Here is an 18,534-nt window from a genome sequence, read left to right as displayed (position 1 = left end):
AGCTAAAGAGCCTCTTGATGAAAGTGAAAGAGAAGAGTGAAAATGTTGGCTTAAAGCTCAGCATTCAAAAAACGAAGATCATGGCATCTGGTCCCATCACTTCGTGGGAAATAGATGGGAAAACAGTGGTATCAGTGGCTGACTTTATTTTTCTGGGCCCCAAAATCACCGCAGATGGTGATTGCAGCCATGAAATTAAAAGATGCTTAGTCCTTGAAAAGAAAGTTATGACCAAACTAGATGGCATATTAAAAAGCAGAGACATTACTTTGTCAACAAAGGTCATGTATGGATGTGAGAGTTGGACTGTGAAGAAAGCTGAGCGCTGAAGAATTGATGCTTTTGAACTGCGGTGTTGGAGAAGACTCGAGAGTCCCTTGGACTGCAAGGAGATCAAACCAGTCCATCCTAAAGGAGATCAGTCCTGCGTGTTCATTTGAAGGACTGATGTTGAAGCTGAAACTCCAATACTCTGGCCACCTGATGCGAAGAGCTGACTCATTTGAAAAGACCCTGATGCTGGGAAAGATTGAAGGCGGGAGGAGAAGGGGATGACAGAGGATGAGATGGCTGGATGGCATCACCGACTCAATGGAAATGGGTTTGGGTGGACTCCGGGAGTTGGTGATGGACAGGGAGGCCTGGAGTGCTACGGTTCATGGGGTTGCAAAGAGTCAGACACGACTGAGCAACTGAACTAAACTGAGTGTTGAACTCTGGCTTTACCACTCACTTGCTATTTTATCTTAAGCTGTGTAAATCTCTCTGAGCCTGAGTGCACTCATTTGTAAACTGGCAGTACTAGTAACCTATCTCATATAGTGTTCTTCTGAGAATCGAAATAATTAAAACAAGTAAAGAGTTCAAAACATAGTGAGCAAATAAATGTTATCTTAGATGTTATTATGAAGTGTATCTCCTTTTAACACATTGTTGACTGGGGGATTTTTGTAGAAACCAAACCTGTGGCCAGCAATTTGTATGTAAGTGAATACTGAAAGTTCTCCAGTCAATAACATTTGGGTAACAAATGACATGTTAATTGCCATGGCAAATAAAAGGGGAAAGGTGGTGACCGATTTCCTCATCTTGGGCTCTAAAATCAGTGTGGATGGTGACTACAGCCATGGCATCAGAAGATGATTACTTCTTGGCAGGAAAGCAATGACAAACCTAAACAGTGTATTGAAAAACAGAGACATCGCTCTGCCAACAAAGGTCCATGTAGTCAAGGCTATGATCTTCCCAGTGATCATGTACAGTTGTGAGAGCCAGACCATAAAGAAGGCAGAATGCCAAAGAATTGATGCCTTTGAACTGTGGTGCTGGAAAGACTCCTGAGAGTCCCTTGGACAGCAAGGAGATCAAACCAGTCTAGCTTAAAGGAAATCATCCCTGAATCTTGAAAGAATCAACAACAGCAAAATAAGATATGTTGATCCATCTCTGATCAATAAGTTGTCAATCAGTGAATTTAACCCATTTATACGTATTATATTTATTGCCATATTCAGCCTTATTTCTTTAGTCTTATTTTGTGTTTTCCATTTATTATGCTTTTTATTTCTTTATTCTTCCCATAACTTCTACTGTGTGAATGAAACAGATTTTCATTGTTGTTTTTGTTCAGTCACTAAGTTGTTTCTGACTCTTTGTGATCCCGTGGACTGCAGCACGCCAGGCTTCCCTGTCCTTCACTATCTCCTGGAATTTGTTCAAATTCGTGTCCATTGAGTCAGTGATGCCATCCAACCATCTCATCCTCTGTTGTCCTCATCTCCTCTTGCCTTCAGTCTTTCCCAGTGGCAACATCTTTTCCAATGAGTTGGCTCTTTGCGTCAGGTTGCCAACGTATTGGAGCTTCAGCTTCAGCATCAGTCCTTCCAGTGAATATTCAGGGTTGATTTCCTTTAGGATTGACTGGTTTGATCTCCTTGCTGTCCAAGGAACTCTCAAGTGTCTTCTCTAGCACCACAGTTCGAAATCATCAATCCTTTGGCACTCAACCTTATTTATGGTCCAGTTCTCACATCCGTACATGACTATTGGCAAAACCATAGCTTTGAGTATATGGACCTTTATCAGCAAAGTGATGTCTCTGCTTTTTAATACTCTGTCTAGGTTTATCATAGCTTTTCTTTCAAGGAACAAGTTTCCTTTAATTTCATGGCTGCAGTCACTGCAGTGATTTTGGAGCCCAAGAAAATAAAATCTGTCACTGTTTTCACTTTTTCCCCATCTGTTTGCCATGAAGTGATGCAACCAGATGCCATGATGTCAGTTTTATAAATGTTCAGTTTTAAGCCAGCTTTTTCACTCTCCTCTTTCACTCTCATCAAGAGGCTCTTGATTTCCCCTATGCTTTCTGCCATTAGAGTGATATCTGCATATCTGAGGTTGTTTTGATTCCAGCTTGAGTCTTCCAGCCTGGCATTTCACATGATGTACTATGCATACAAGTTAAATAAAATTTTCTTTAGCTGGTTTGAAAGCTTTACAATCTATATCTATACTGTGTCTGATTATTGTTAATCTTCTGACAACCATACTTGTGCTTCTTGTCTGTATGTATTAATATGTCTTTCCTTTCCTTCCCCTCCCTCATAAAGACAAAAGCTGGATATTAAATAATTTTGTGCATCCATCCAGGATTAGTAGGTTATTTATTTTATAAGTGATCTACTTTTTCTCTCTAGAGGCTATAGAAGTATTTCTTAATCTTAGTTTAACCATAATATGTCTGGTGATAGGAAACTTTTTCTTACATTTTGGTGCTATATCATTTCGGTCTAAGGAGATACATATCTTTCTTTAATTCTGGAAAGTTACTCATCATTCTTTTCATTTATCCTTTTTTGTTCTCTTCTTGGATTCCCACTATATATGTGTAGTCACCCTTTTTCCTTCATTTCATTTTTCTCCCAATGTGTCCTTTAATTTCCTGGTATCTTTTGGGAAATCTTTTAATTTGCACTTTCAGGTTATATCAGTTTCCTATTGGTTTCTTTATTTTGGCAGTTACATTTTTATATAACATATTTTTAATTGGTTCTTCTTTATAACTGCTTATTTCGGTCTCTCATGTTCAGTATCTTCCCATATCTTTCCAGGGTATTTTTCCCCCTCATACTTCTTTTAATTCTTGTTAGGTTTGTTTTTACAAGTTCTGTTTTCTTATAAGTTACTGTATTTATTTGTGTTCATGAGCTTCTCCTGTCTTATTCCTGTGAGACTATTTTTCCCCATTTGCCCTGTGGGGCAGTAATATTCCTTTTGAAGGAAAGATGAAAGCTGGGTCCTAAGTTGAGGCAAATTTGGAGATAGGGTTCATCTGAGCTTAGGGAATCCCTATGCTTCCCCGGTGTCTTTACCCAAGCACTGCTCTTGTTAGAGGCAGCCACATTCTGATGGAATTGCCCCAATGAGGTAACATTCAACGGTTCTCAGCACATCCATAATATTGGCACCTGTCCCTGCCCTGAGGTTGACCAGAAAGGTGTGACTTTCTTCTTCGTAAGCAAGAGTTTAGAATTGTCCTGAGATTTTAGCTTTAGAACCTTGGAGATAATCCTGAAATCGGCATGTTTTGTTTTTCACACTATTTTGTGGACTTTGAGTTTCCAGAGATTCTAAGCCTAAGCCAAAGTTCACAGTTGCAAAGAGAGAGGAACCCCTTAGCTTAGCCTAGTCTCAGCCCCATCACACTGATCACCCTAGGCTTGCACAGGGCACCATAGAGAGGGTGGAAAGTTTTCCCCACCTGATTGTTCTTCTGTGTTCTCTGGCACACCACTCTTTCTCTCCATGCCATTTATCTTCTGATAGTCATCCAACATTTCCTGTGTCCCCAAAGGACTCTCACAGGTTTTGTGTTAACAGGTATTTGTGACTCTGAAATCTAGAGAATTCCTTTTTTAATTCATGACATCTTCAGGATTTTATTCCAGTGTCTGTCAGTAGCTGCTGCTGCCACGTGTTCCATCTTCCACTAGGTCTTTCTGAGAGAAGGTTCCTTGGAGAAACACATCTACATAGGAAAAATTCAAAAACAAGGGAGTGGGGAGGTGGAGGAAGGAAAGAAAGATGGGCAAGCTGATTTTATTTAAGTTTAAAGAAGCTCTAGCTTCCCAGGTTGCTCAGTGGTAAAGAATCTGCCTGCAACATAGGAGACCCAGGTTCAGTTCCTGGGTCAGCAAGATCACCTGGAGAAGGAAACGGCAACCCATTCCAATATTCTTGCCTGGAGAATCCCATGGACAGAGGAGCCTGGTGAGCTACAGTCCATGGGGTCACAGGAGTTGGACACGACTTAGTGACTAAACAGCAACTAAGAAGCTTCAGCTTTTCCTTAGCTACCCAAAGTCATGGGAAAAGGGAAGAGAATCAGTGCGCACATGTTCTCCAACAGATACAGTGAATGGGAGGTGGGGCCCTTGGTCTTACCACTCTTGAGAGCAAGGTCACCTTCGGGCAGAGCATGAAGGGGGAGGGCACTCATCCTTCTTGAGTGGATGTGCTTCCCAGTTGAAAGTCCACCAATACTGTCATGCGAGGCTCCTAGACAGAGGTGGCTGGGCCTGTCCTTTGTTGGAGAAACTTCTGTCTCCTTAGAGCAAGAGTCCATAGAGAAACCACTGTCTATAGGCTCTTAACATTTAACGCCTGGGTCAGTAGCTCAATAAAAGTCCTTAAGTTAGTATCTCTTAGGGGCAGAAGGAGGGTTCTGAGATCTACTCTCTTTTCCTTTCTTCTCTTTATATTCTCCCATAGAAATTTCACCCTGTAGTTAAGGAACTAAGTAAATGGACATTTTGCCAAAAAAGAGAAAATAATCTCATCCATGATGCTAAGATTACAACTCTTCTTCATATTTGACAGTTCACAGTTAGGAGGCAGCCTGTTGCATATTTAGAGTATAGAGGAACTAGGTAAAGAATACTGGATTCTTTCTCAAATGGAAGGTTTGTAACAACACTGTGTTGTTCAATAATGGTTACCATTTTTTAGCAAGAAAAGTATTTTTAGTTAAGGCATGTATATATGTATATATCTTTTGAGTGATCCAAATTAATATTTTAAGGCACTGCTGCCGTATTATTCTTTGATTCCTGTTGCTTACAGCAGTCTGCTGTGTATTAAGTACAATGTTAGGTCCCAGATAACTGAATAGATGGATGGATTTCTCTTTTTTTTTTAATGAGCAGTATCACTGTGGACAAACTGTTCTATGGTGTGAATACTATAATAAATATTTCTACTAGGAAGTATCTTCTTTTTAGTGCCTTTTATAAGGTATATTTGCCAGTTAATAGTTCAGTGTGCCTGTACACACATACATGTACACATATGCAAACATTACTACTGTCAATATGATCAGTCATTATGAAAAGTACCTGAAACATTGAAACTTAAGTTTACTTATAACAACATAATTCCACAAAAGAGAAGTTTTACATCTAAAATGCATTACAAAAGGAAATCTTTTTTTAAAGATACTTTCCTTTTGTGTCCTGTGGCCGGGCTATTTGTATTTTGTTCCTGTAGACTGAATCCTTGAATTACAAGTTGCCCTTGATGACTCTGACTTTACAGTTTATCAACAAATGTTGCTTTTGGAGACTAGGAAAGCACTCACTATCAGTCATTTGAATAACAAAACTCTCTTACCTAGTAATGGGTGGATGTTTCATCATGTACCCTATGCTAAGAATCGTTTTTAGGATTTGCTATATAAATGGCTGTTTTCATTCCAGTAATAAATTGATGGCGAGTTTCTGGAAGCACTGTAATGGTTATATAATTTTAGTACGTGTAGCCCAGATTATTTTTGCCATGTTTTAATTCCTCCTCAATTCAAAACTTTATAAATGAGCCTACAAATTTTAGTTCAAAGCAGAGTTAAGTTCGTCTCATAAATTTTTCTCTTAGGTATTTCTCTTTTTGTAATTTCTTTATTAGTCAGCAGAATATGACTCAATGGGGAATAGACTGATATTTGCAAAGAGAAAACTTAGGAAGTTTGTTGCAAAGGAAAGTACAACAGATTCCCCACTAATGATCCTGACCTCTAAATAGTCACCAGGAGCAGCTCTCTAGCTTCCTAAATGCAAAGGCTCTACAAATACAAAGTCATTATACAAAACGCTTCAGGATAATGAAGAAATACTGTATTCCTCCATGTTCTCAATGTGTTTTCTAAATTTACTTTCTGAAAGAAACTTTATAGTAATTTTTAAGTTTACAATATGACTTTTTAAGTTAATGTGTTATTGGCCTAATTTTTAGTGTATATAATAGATTTTGCTAGGTTATTAACCTAAATACACAATAATAAGATAAATTATTGTACTTTTAGCTACCTATAAAAAGTCCTTTAAATATTCTTTATTATGTGACTGTATATATATACATGCACATATAATGCTTATCCATATTCCATTCGAAAAGGTGATTCATTTAGCTTATCCCGTTAAAAGGGTGCAAATGAGACTCATGTAAGATGGGCCACCATATTTACTTTCTAGCTTAAATGGTAAAAATTTCCAGTACTCCAAACTAGTGTTCACAGGGCAGTGAGAGTTACTACATAGCAAGTAAGAAAAATAATGAATAACACATGCAGAAACTGCCGCCAAGATAATATCTGAAAAGCATTCTGCACTCGGTGTACTGCTAGGTTGTATTGCAAAGGACCACCCTCTGTTTGTGGAGCCACAGGGAAGAAAACTGGACTTTACAGCACATGCTCGATGTGCAGTCCTTTTCCGCAGAGGCTCTGACTTCTTCCAAAGAAGAAAGAGCAACAGTGGAAGAGACGAGAACCATGGATAATTTAAGTACTGATGCAGACCCTTGGGTGGTAAAAATACATCTAGGGTAGAAAACAGAGCACTTTTATGATGTCTATGAGTTATGCATTGGCTCACTATTGGTATTTGTAAAATTTAGGTTTCATATATTCTCAACCATGAATTCGTGGTTTCTAATAGATATTGGGAAGATTAACTTGTGTGGTAAGATTGTTCCAGACTATTCAGAAAATTGTACAAATATAGAAGCAAGTATATAAAAGTTAAGAAAGTAAACTAATGAGTGAAGGAGAGGACTTTTTATATGGTGGAAATACACAGTGGAAAGGAATGTATTCTGGAGAATTTTTAACGTGAAATTTAATGTATGCCATTTCTTTTACCTGACATGAACTCTCCGCTCCCTGTCAAATTCTGACTCACCAAGGGAGGCTCTTGCAACCCATGCTAACTTCTACATCCTCGGAAATTATTAAGTACTGACAAGTATATCAAAAAGCTTTCTGCAACACTCATTTTTAATGTCTTCTAATTTGGTTTTGCTATCTTGTAAAGGCAGGAGGAGAAGGGGATAACAGAGGATGAGATGGTCGGATGGCATTACTGACATGATAGACATGAGTTTGAGTAGGCGCCGGGAGTTGGTGATGGACAGGGAAGCCTGGCATGCTGCAGTCCATGGGACAGCAAAGAATTGGACATGACTCAGTGACTGATCTGACTGAATACCTCTTGTAGGAAGAAATAATTTTTTAAATGAGTGCTGTAGAATTGATGCTTTTGAACTGTGGTGCTGGAGAAGACTCTTGAGAGTCCCTTGGACTGCAAGGAGATCCAACCAGTCCATTCTAAAGGAGATTGATCCTGGGTGTTCATTGGAAGGACTGATGCTAAAGCTGAAACTGCAATACTTTGGCCACCTCATGCGATGAGTTGACTCACTGGAAAAGACTCTGATGCTGGGAAAGGTTGGGGGCGGGAGGAGAAGGGGACGACCGAGAATGAGATGGCTGGATGGCATCACTGACTCTGTGGACATGAGTTTGGGTGAACTCCGGGAGTTGGTGATGGACAGGGAGGCCTGGCGTGCTGTGGTTCATGGGGTCGCAGAGAGTCGGACACGACTGAGCGACTGAACTGAACGGAACTGAACTGTACAAATAGTAGAAGATTGTTTAACTGATCTCAGCTTGACTAACCTGGGTCCCATTAAACCACATTCCCTCCCTAAAACATGCTGAAGGATGCCCACAGCACAGCTTACCCAGGGCTGGAAGTACAGTCTTTAGTACATGCCTCCACTTTTGCTTCCATGAGTCGACTTGGTGCTTACTGGGAATCCATGGGTATTCATTCTTTAATCTATTTATTCTTATTGTACTTCTCAAAGTAATCACCACTTAGATGTTTCATAAACCACCAAAAAATAGTCTAGCCAAAGTTGTTGTTAGGAAAACCAAAAATAAAATGTTCTAGAAAGACTTTTTGAGTTGCCAGGAAAACATTGCTGGGAACAAGATAACAATAAACTGGGGTGGATGGCACCATGACATTGTAGTTTTCACTTAATGAAACAAGACATGGATTGTGCCTCAGAGTAAGGTTTCTGTAAGAAAAATATGGAGAATTTCAAACACAAACTCCTTTGCAGAGTATGGTTCTTTGCCTTACATCACAAGCTTGTACACTTATATTCTGAGTTAAATGTTGTAAGGTATGTATATTTTGTTTTATGAATTCTACTTAAACCTTATATCTTTCTTTAGCAACCAACTGATATTTCAAACCCATCGGATACCAGAGCTTCTGCTGTTTGTTGAATCCTCTTCCAAGCCAGTTGTCCTCTTTTATCTTGATAATGGAAGCAGATATCCTTACTTGTGCCACTTGCAATGTCATTTGGGTTGTCTCTCATTACATCGTTGCCTTTTCTTAAAGAAAAACAGATACTGTTCTTGCCTCGGGAATTCATACTCTAAGACCTGAGTTAGTCTGAAAGAGATGGGAATACCAGACCACCTGACCTGCCTCTTGAGAAACCTGTATGCAGGTCAGGAAGCAACAGTCAGAACTGTACATGGAACAACAGACTGGTTCCAAATAGGAAAAGGAGTACGTCAAGGCTGTATATTGTCACCTTGCTTATTTAACTTATATGCAGAGTACATCATGAGGAACGCTGGGCTGGAAGAAGCACAAGCTGGAATCAAGATTGCTGGGAGGAAATATCAGTAACCTCAGATATGCAGATGACACCACCCTTATGGCAGAAAGTGAAGAGGAACTCAAAAGCCTCCTGATGAAAGTGAAAGAGGAGAGTGAAAAGGTTGGCTTGAAGCTCAACATTCAGAAAACAAAGATCATGGCATCTGGTCCCATCACTTCATGGGAAATAGATGGAAAAACAGTGGAAACAGTGTCAGACTTTATTTTTTTGGGCTCCAAGATCACTGCAGATGCTGATTGCAGCCATGAAATTAAAAGATGCTTACTCCTTGGAAGGAAAGTTATGACCAATCTTGATGGTATATTAAAAAGCAGAGACATTACTTTGCCAACAAAGGTCCATCTAGTCAAGGCTATGGTTTTTCCCGTGGTCATGTATGGATGTGAGAGTTGGACTGTGAAGAAAGCTGATCGCCGAAGAATTGATGCTTTTGAACTGGTGTTGGAGAAGACTCTTGAGAGTCCCTTGGACTGCAAGGAGATCCAACCAGTCCATTCTGAAGGAGATCGATCCTTCAGAATGTTCATTGGAAGGACTGATGCTGAAGCTGAAACTGCAATACTTTGGCCACCTCATGCGGCGAGTTGACTCCCTGGAAAAGACTCTGATGCTGGGAAAGGTTGGGGGCGGGAGGAGAAGGGGACGACAGAGAATGAGATGGCTGGATGGCATCACCGACTCTGTGGACATGAGTTTGAGTGAACTCCGGGGGTTGGTGATGGACAGGGAGGCCTGGCGTGCTGTGATTCATGGGGTCGCGGAGAGTCGGACACGACTGAGCAACTGAATTGAACTGAACTAATCATATCCATGTTTGTTTTCTTGTTTGTTCGGTCTCTAAGTCGTGTCCAACTCTTTGCAGTCCCATGGACTGCAGCACACCAGGCTTACCCATCCTTCACTATATCCCAGATTTTGCTTCAACTTATGTCCATTGAGTCATGCTTGGATAGATGCTATCCAAGCATCTCATCCTATATCAGCCCCTTCTCTCCCAGCATCAGGGTCTTTTCCAATGAGTCAGCTCTTCACATCAGATGGCCAAAGTATTGGAGCTTCAGTGTCAGTCCTTCCAATGAATATTCAGGATTGATTTCCTTTTGGATTTATTAGTTTGATCTCCTTGCTGTTCAAGGGACTCTCAAGAGTCTTCTCAAACACCAAAACTTGAAAGTATCAATTTTTTGACACTCAGCCTTCTTAATGGTCTAACTCTCACATCCATATATAACTGCTGGAAAAACCAATACAGACCTTTGTCAGCAAAGTGTCCAGGTTTGTCATAGCTTTCCTTCCAGGAAGTAAGCATCCTTCAATTTCATGGCTGCAGTCACCATCCGCAGTGATTTTGGAGGCCAAGAAAATAAAATCTGTCACTGTTTCCATTTTTCCCCTTCTATTTGCCATGAAGTGATGGAACCAGATGTCATGGTCTTAGTTTTTTGGAAGTTGAGTTTTAAGCCAGTTTTTTCACTCTCCTCTTTCACCCTCATCAAGAGGCTCTTTAGATCCTCTTCACTTTCTGCCATTAGAGTGGTATCACCTGCATATCTGAGTTTGTTGATATTTCTCCTGGCAGTCTTGATTCCAGCTGTGATTCATCCACCCCAGTATTTCCCTTGATGTACTCTGCATAGTAGTTAAATAAGCAGGGTGACAATATACAGCCTTGATATACTCCTTTCCCAATCTTGAACCAGTCTGTTGTTCCATGGTCATTCTAAATGTTGCTTCTTGACCTGCATACAGGTTTCTCAGCAGACCGGTAGGGTGGTCCACTACTCCCATCTCTTGAAGAATTTTCCACAGTTTGTTGTGATCCACACAATCAAAGGCTTTAGCGTAGTCAATGAAGCAAAAGTAGATGTTTTTCTGAAATTCCCTTGCTTTGTCTATGATGTAATGTATATTGGCAATTTGATCTCTGGTTCTTCTTCCATTTCTAAATCCAGCTTGACATCTGGAAGTTCTTGGTTCACATGCTGTTGAAGTCTAGCTTGAAGGATTTTGAGCATTACCTTGCTAGCATGTGAAATGAGTGCAATTGTGCAGTAGTTTGAGCATTCTTTGACATTGCCTTTCTTTGGGATTGGAATGAAAACTGACCTTTTCCAGTCCTGTGGCCACTGCTGAGTTTTCCAAATTTGCTGGCATATTGAGTGCAGCACTTTCACTGCATCATCTTTTAGGATTTGAAATAGCTTGGCTGGAATTCCATCCGTAGTGTTGGTAAAAATCCTCAGCCAGTTTCAATTTGGGGGTATTAAAAATTGTGATGTCAAGCAGAGAAAGCAGTGGTTAGTTATAATAGTCATGAAGAAAAGAAAACAAAGTTTAGTCCAGCTTTTTTCTAATGATTCTCTAAATCATTAATATTAGTTCACCATGCAGAGATTTGTCCTTTATTATACATTCAGCTTATGAGAAAAAAAAAACAAACCTGTGTTTCTCAGCTCCATTGATCCCATGGTGTGACTTCACAATGTATTTGCATTGTGAGCCTGTTAAGTTGTAAAGGGAATTTGACAAATGTTTTCAAATGCTTTGCTCTTTTCATGCCCATTTCCCATTTGCTTTTTAGATCATTTCTTGGTGAGCATTCTTTTTTGACATTTACTAAATGTCAGCTATAGTTCATATTGAAACATTGGCCTAGAGCCAGTGGGCTGACCAATTTATAATAGCCTGTTAAGAAAAATTAAATAAAATGTGAAAATGAAATGAAAATTGCTTCAAAGAAAAATGAGAGCTAACAGTGGAAAAGCCCATTAATGATGTGATACTCATCCATTCCTTTCCTATATTCACAGTTGTGTCATTTTGTACTGTTGCCAGTCTCTGAAAGGCAATTCAAAGAAAGAATTAAAAATAATTCTTTCATATAGCAAGCATTTATTGAGTACCTATCCTGGATCAGCACATGTAATACCAAGATGAGGAGACCTGTTCACTCTGCAAGCAGCTCACACTCTAACACAATGATTCTCAAGCTTGAAATAAAGACTGAATCTGTTCCTGGCTAAAGCATTTAAGAAGGGACAGCTGGGCCTCCTGAAGGCACTTACTTGTGCAAAATACCCACTGCTAGGAATTTTTCTTATGGAAATAATCAGGAAAATGTGCAAAGATGTATTGAGTCTCAGAGTCATGATCTTCATTTCTAAGTAGGCTAATAAATGATTTACCAGATGTTCCAGCAGGTATTCACTGCACTTAACCTTGATAAGGAATTTAGCTCTGGGTTATTTCTTTTGCTCACTAACATTGTCTATATTCGTTGTTTCTCTGTAGTTCATTACTCTCTTAATAGTTTACTGAGCCAGATCACTGTTCAGTTTTCCTTCCTTTCTGTCTAATCACCGAGATAGCAGGGATACTAGATTAAGTTAATCACTCAAATAAATATTTTGTCATTGAACTGTAATTGTTGTGGGGTTTTAAGTCTATGATAAGTTGCTCCAAAGTTAATATTAATACCATACAACTTTAGTACGGATGCTGGTGTTCTCTATCCCTGACCCACCTTTATCGAAAAGATTGCTTGATTTTACTTGGCCATTGTCAGTAGCTTTAGAAAAGAAACAGGCACATGAACTATGTAATCAAGCACTTGGTATTTACTTTAGTTGACTCACCCAGGTGTCTGAGAACAGGTGGGGAAGTTACCCAGTTCCTTACTGTTTATTTAAATTGTTTAAATGTATAAGAATCATCTAAGATCAGCTTATGGCGCTCCAAAACTTTTATTTTCAAGGTATAGTAGAACAGTTGGTGTGTGAACTATCATTCAACAGCCTTTGTGGCTTTCTTTCTCATTCAAAAGTGAAGAATCAGAAATCCTGATATGATTTGTTAGGAAATAATGGGATTTCTGAACACAAATGTCCTCTTCCAAACAAATTTATGCACACATTCTGGGAAACTAATATTTAACAAGGCATTGTAGCTTCTATCTGTCACCTAGAGTTTTGCTTCTGTGACTTTATTTTTCCCTTAAAGTGGCAAACCAGGCTAACAGAGATTTAAACACTTAAACCTAAGACTTTTCCATGATGATTCTTCAGAGCCCTATTCATTTAGCTCTTCTGCTGCTTTTATTCTTCAAGACAATGACATCTTAAAATTCCTTTTTTCAGAAAAAAAGTGATAATTTGTTGTTGTTTAAGGGTTTCTCCTCTTCAAAAATCTGAAGTTGTTGAGATGGTTAAGAAACAAGTTAAAGTCATAACACTTGCCATTGGTGATGGAGCAAATGACGTCAGTATGATACAGACAGCGCATGTTGGAGTAGGAATAAGTGGCAATGAAGGCCTTCAGGCAGCTAATTCTTCTGACTACTCTATAGCTCAGGTAAAACATCATTTCTGCCAAACACACCATTCATCTTTGTCAACTGACGCTATGAAGAGGAAAATGTTAATTTTTTCCATTCTTATTTTAGTTCAAATATTTGAAGAATTTGTTGATGGTTCATGGTGCGTGGAACTATAACAGAGTCTCCAAGTGTATCTTATACTGCTTCTACAAGAATATAGTCCTCTATATTATCGAGGTAATTGCAAGTTAAGTTTAAAAATCCTTGTCATTTGCATATATATTTGAAACGTTTGGGGGTAGACATTTCTTCATAATTTTAATTAATCCTCCATCAGCCCACTTTTTTAACTTCTGAATATGTTAAAAAGTTTGCCAGCTGTGTAGAATAATGTTGAAATTCTGGCTAAAAACATTTTGTTGCTTTGGTAAAAAGTGTTGAATTATAATTGCTAATGAAGTAATGTGTACAGGTTTTTAAAAAAACTACAAACTGCATAGCATTTTTTATAAAGTTCAAAAACATACGTGAGAAAACAGTAAATTGTTTAGGGATGCACATGACGAAAACTGTGTTTAAAGAGAAAAGGAAGGGAAAATGGAAGGAAATTAAAAAAAAAGGGATATACATATAGCTGATTCGCTTTGCTGTTTAGTAGAAAATAACACAATATTGTAAAGCAACTATACAATAAAAATCACTTTTTTAAAAAAAGGAAAGGAATAGTGGACATAAAATGAGGATGTCAGTTCTACTAAGGGATCCGATCAATAAAAATACACAGGTAGTTTTGCTAGTGTTCGTCATCCTGTAGTTCTTATTATGTTTCAGCCTACATAATTGGATAGAAGTATTCCTTGCTCTTCAGATCTGTTTTGATGTCTGAATTTGGTAGGAAACAAGAGTCCAGATAATGAGGAATTTGTCTAAAAATTATCAGAATAGTTCGGTTACTGTGTCTGGATCACAAGGAATTTCTATATTCCTTTTCATGTGGCAAATATATAGCATCATTTTTAACATGTAAACTTAACTTGGATCAGGAATATCATTTCTGAAAGGATGCATTTTATTCTGAAAACATGTTTTGCAGTCTCCACAGGCTGCCAGGCACCAGAGTTAGTTCCGTAACTGAAGTAAATCGCGCGAGGTTTCTATCCTCCAAAAACTTGCCAATAGAAATATAAAGCAAACCACATGTGTAATTTTACATTTTCTGGGAACCACATCAACAACAAGTAAAAATTAAAGCCCAAATTAATTTTAAATTATATTTCATTTAACTCTATATATTCAGTATTATTATTTCAGCTTGGAGTCTCTATAAAAAATTATTAAAGCAATATTTCACATTCTTTTCTTCATAACTAAGTGTTCACAGTCTAGTGTGTATTTTACACATACAGCGTATCTTAGTTTGGACTAATCACATTTCAAGTATTCAAGAATCACATGGCCAGTGGCTGTTCCTCTGGGTAGCACAGCACCAGTAATTGAATAAGTAAACTGAACACTCAGGATGCGATAAGTAAGTTCTTTATATTTTTAAGAATATATATATATGACCATCTTATCATCAGAAGCTGTATTCGTAATACTTGAACCCTAGGCATTACCAGTTCCTTGCTCCTCTTGCAGCTTCACAGAGCCTGACAAGGAGCGCTCCATAGCTTGTTAAGAGAGCCCTCCATCTTCCACTCCTGTCAGAGGACCTGCCCACGCCTTCATAAATCTGCCCTGGGCTCCCTTACACATGTTTGTTTATGCCACCTTGCCCTCTACTCAGTTGACTGCTTCTACACATCCATCAGAAGAGGCAGACCCTTCCCATGTGCCATTTGAAAATAATATCTCTTACTTTATGCGCAAAAGTAACACTGTAAACAAAACGGTCAGTAGACTTTACATTTCCCCTGCTGAGATGTTAGTTGGAAACTGCTGTATGTTTACTTCAGCTGTTCTTTATGCCTGTCAGAATGCTTATCTTCTTATCAAAATGTTGACTGAGCATAGCTCTTATTATGAGTCAGATTAATAAAATTAAGGGCTTCCCTGGTGGTTCAGACGGAACCTGCCTGCAATCCAGGAGACCCAGATTCGATCCCTGGGTTTTTTTAGTTTCGAAGTGTTCAGGCAGTTTTATTTATTGGTCACTAAAAATCTGTAATTAGATTGCAACCCATTAGGTAAAATAATCAAATACTATAATTCAATACTTGGGAACATAAACAGAATAATCTATGAATTTAGTTATTGTTCATTACTGCTGAATTTGGTCTGAAATAGTCTGTTTTGAAACAAAATGCACTTCCAAAATAGTTTATGAGATCATACAAAATATTTTGTTTGTGTAAATTTGTTTTTCTTTTCTAATAAAATTATTTTCAATTCTCAGTCCCCTCTATAGTTCTAAATTTTCTAGTTAGATTTTTTTCTCATCCCTCAACATTTATCGACATTAGAAAGAATACCAATGTATACAGTTTTTTTACATATATTCTTGAAGTATCTGGGAGTTTAAAGCCACTGGCAGCAATAAATCCGCTTGCAAAAATATAATTGTGTAAAATGAAATGGGTACTAAACTTGCCACTTTTTAAATCTAGATTATTTGACAATCAACAATGAAGTGGTCAAAGTTACGTACTAATGGGAGACATAAAATATATCAAACTCAAATGAAAAACTAAATCTGCAAGCTCTGTTTCAAATCCAGAGTTATGCAATTTGTGGTTGATTAGCCCTAAATTTCACTTGGCTTTGAATTTAAAGCCTCTTTGAGAGATAACTAACACTGATCAAATTCTTTACACATTGGAAAGGAAGTCAGTCCTAAACTTTACTGGAAATCTCATTCTTAAGTTATTTTTCTTTTAGCAGTTTATGGAAATGTATTTTGAATATAATTCAACTATCTTGGAAATGGATTGACCTTTTAAATCAATTCCCAGATACCCCAACTTTTGCCAGCTAAAACAAGTTCTGCAGATGTTAATGGCTCATGTCAATACTGTGAATGAATAGACAGAAAACACATCATTGAATGTCTCTAGTGAGGACAACTGCCAGTCTCGAATCTCCCCTTTCAGTTTTTTGTGCTGATCGGGCGTGGGAGCAGAGGACTCATTGACTGTTTGTAAGCTGCTGTTTAATATGCAGAAATGCTCCATCAGGGAAATGTCTGTGAAGCTTTAACTGCCACGCCTCTACTGGGACGTGAAAGTTAAAAAAATAATACCAGAACAGGCAGGTCTGAAGTTTCTTTGCTAATAAAGAAATAGTATGGAACACTGTGGGTTTTATAGATTATCTGTAAAACCTGCTTTTCCCATTGCTGTACTGCCAGGAATGTCATTGTCTAGCTACTCCATTGCCATAAATTATAGCCAAACAAATAAAAACAGATTTGGCAGGTGGCGGTATAAAGCACTTGCTTGTGGTAGCCACTCAACAGCGACTCTAGGTGTTCACTGGAATGACTGGCATTCGCTAAAGAGATTTTAGTTTCTCTGAAACATCTGACTCCTTGCTAGCAAAATAAGACCTTTTCTCTCAAACAGTTGGTCACATCCAGGTTTTCCGGTAAGATCCCAAGGCAGTGTAGCATTTCTGATTTCCAGAAGCTTTGATTAAAGTCAATGAGGTGATACTTTCCCACCAAGTTGTGCTGAGATATGGATTTCCTGTGAATTTAAATAATTTAGATACCTCCCCAGAGGGACTCATGTTTTCTTTCTGCATCCATGGTTTTGTTGAGTCAAGGGAGGGATTTTTATGTGTTTATAGTAATTTAGGTGTTGTTTTATTTAGTATGGGATGCATTTCTAATGTATCTTTAAACTGAAAATCTCAGGCTAACTTGAAATCAGCCTTCTGGTAGATGTCTTCACTGTTAAAAATCTTTCTTTCCTTTAAAATATGTAAACTTCAGTGCCAAAATATTTATATTTTGTGGGTACTATATTAGAAGAGTCAATTCCTGTCTAGTCATTTCTCCTTTAAAAAAAAATATTAACTTTTTAAAGCACAGGAAGAGAATTTCTAGAAACATGTTCACATACCTTTCGGTAGGAAAAATAAAAAGGCAAAAATGCTTTGATAGCTTTCAACTTAAAAATGTCTACATTTTTCTCATAAAGCAGTTAGTTAAGTAGTGCATTTAAAAATAAAGACTGCGAGTGTGTTAGCTTATTTGCAAGTTATTTTGAATTGGAAACTGAATATAAATATCCATTGATTTAGATTCCTCAAGCTCCTAGTGGTGTTTTAATCACCAAACTTATACACAAAGAAGCCAGGAGACCGTTCACATTTACAAATGTTTATTCACACACAAATTTATTAACATAAATATCTCCTATTATACAGTATTGATGCTCGCAAATGCGTTTATAACTAACCTTTGAGCCAAATCACGTGCATTAAAGGAATTTGGTATGTATGCAGCTTCAGCTTTCTTCAGACCAACGAAGATTAGGCTGCATCTTCATAGACTATTCAGGCCACAACTGAAAGTTCGTGTTTAAAAATTCCTTATATTACCATCATACTGTAAGAAATCTGAATGAGCTTCACAGTTAACTACAGAGAAAACATTACCGTCACCCAGAGTATCACAAATATGTATTTACAGAATCCACATCTCAAAAAGGCCAAATGTAAAAACACAATAGATAGCATTGAAGTCTGTCCTGTCGATTTGTGTCTACTTAATGCTTTCCAAAAAAAAAAAAGTTTGAAGTCTGCAGCACCACCCCAAGTCTCCAAGGAATAAATTTAACATCGCATGAAGATGCTAAGTACTTTTGCATGTAACAATGAATGATCTGGCTTCTAGTTGAGAGCACAAGTTCAAATCTTTTCTGTAAATATATGTGGCAAGCAGGTGAGAATTTCAGATTTGCCTCCCATTTCTATGCTTTTGTTCTTGTTGTTGTTAATGTTACAACCCTAACACAATCTGAACTTATTTTTCATGTGCTATTGCTGCTTTGTTCTCTTTTCCATCTCATGAAGCTGACATTGGTTTTTATATGTGCTCAGTCATTCCTTTCCCCTATAAAAAGGAAAAAGATCAATGTGGGTACAGAAACTGTTCATAGGAGGCCAGCCTGGGTACATATTGATAAATGGTGAATTTGTAGCAATTCATGCTTCCATAATGAGGTTAAATGAAACGTGAA

The 18,534-nt window shown here is 38.0% G+C and overlaps 1 protein-coding gene across 5 annotated transcripts in view; it reads left to right on the top strand.

Annotated features, from left to right (window-relative positions):
- The window catches only part of ATP8A1 (ATPase phospholipid transporting 8A1), a 244,089-nt gene that overhangs the window by 172,472 nt on the left and 53,083 nt on the right, over nucleotides 1-18,534 (top strand). For all 5 annotated transcript variants that reach the window (XM_088836319.1, XM_088836317.1, XM_088836318.1 and 2 more), the window contains 2 exons: nucleotides 13,203-13,386; nucleotides 13,478-13,588. In XM_088836319.1, the coding sequence (XP_088692445.1) occupies nucleotides 13,203-13,386; nucleotides 13,478-13,588 (295 nt within the window). The remainder of the gene's footprint in view (nucleotides 1-13,202; nucleotides 13,387-13,477; nucleotides 13,589-18,534) is intronic.

The sequence above is a fragment of the Moschus berezovskii genome, chromosome 5 (genome assembly GCF_049115385.1).
Source record: "Moschus berezovskii isolate FMDL1 chromosome 5, NW_MosBer_1.0, whole genome shotgun sequence".
Taxonomy (NCBI): Eukaryota; Metazoa; Chordata; class Mammalia; order Artiodactyla; family Moschidae; genus Moschus; species Moschus berezovskii.
The sequence above is the reverse complement of the archived record's forward strand: the minus strand, read 5'-3'. Positions and strand labels throughout refer to the sequence as shown.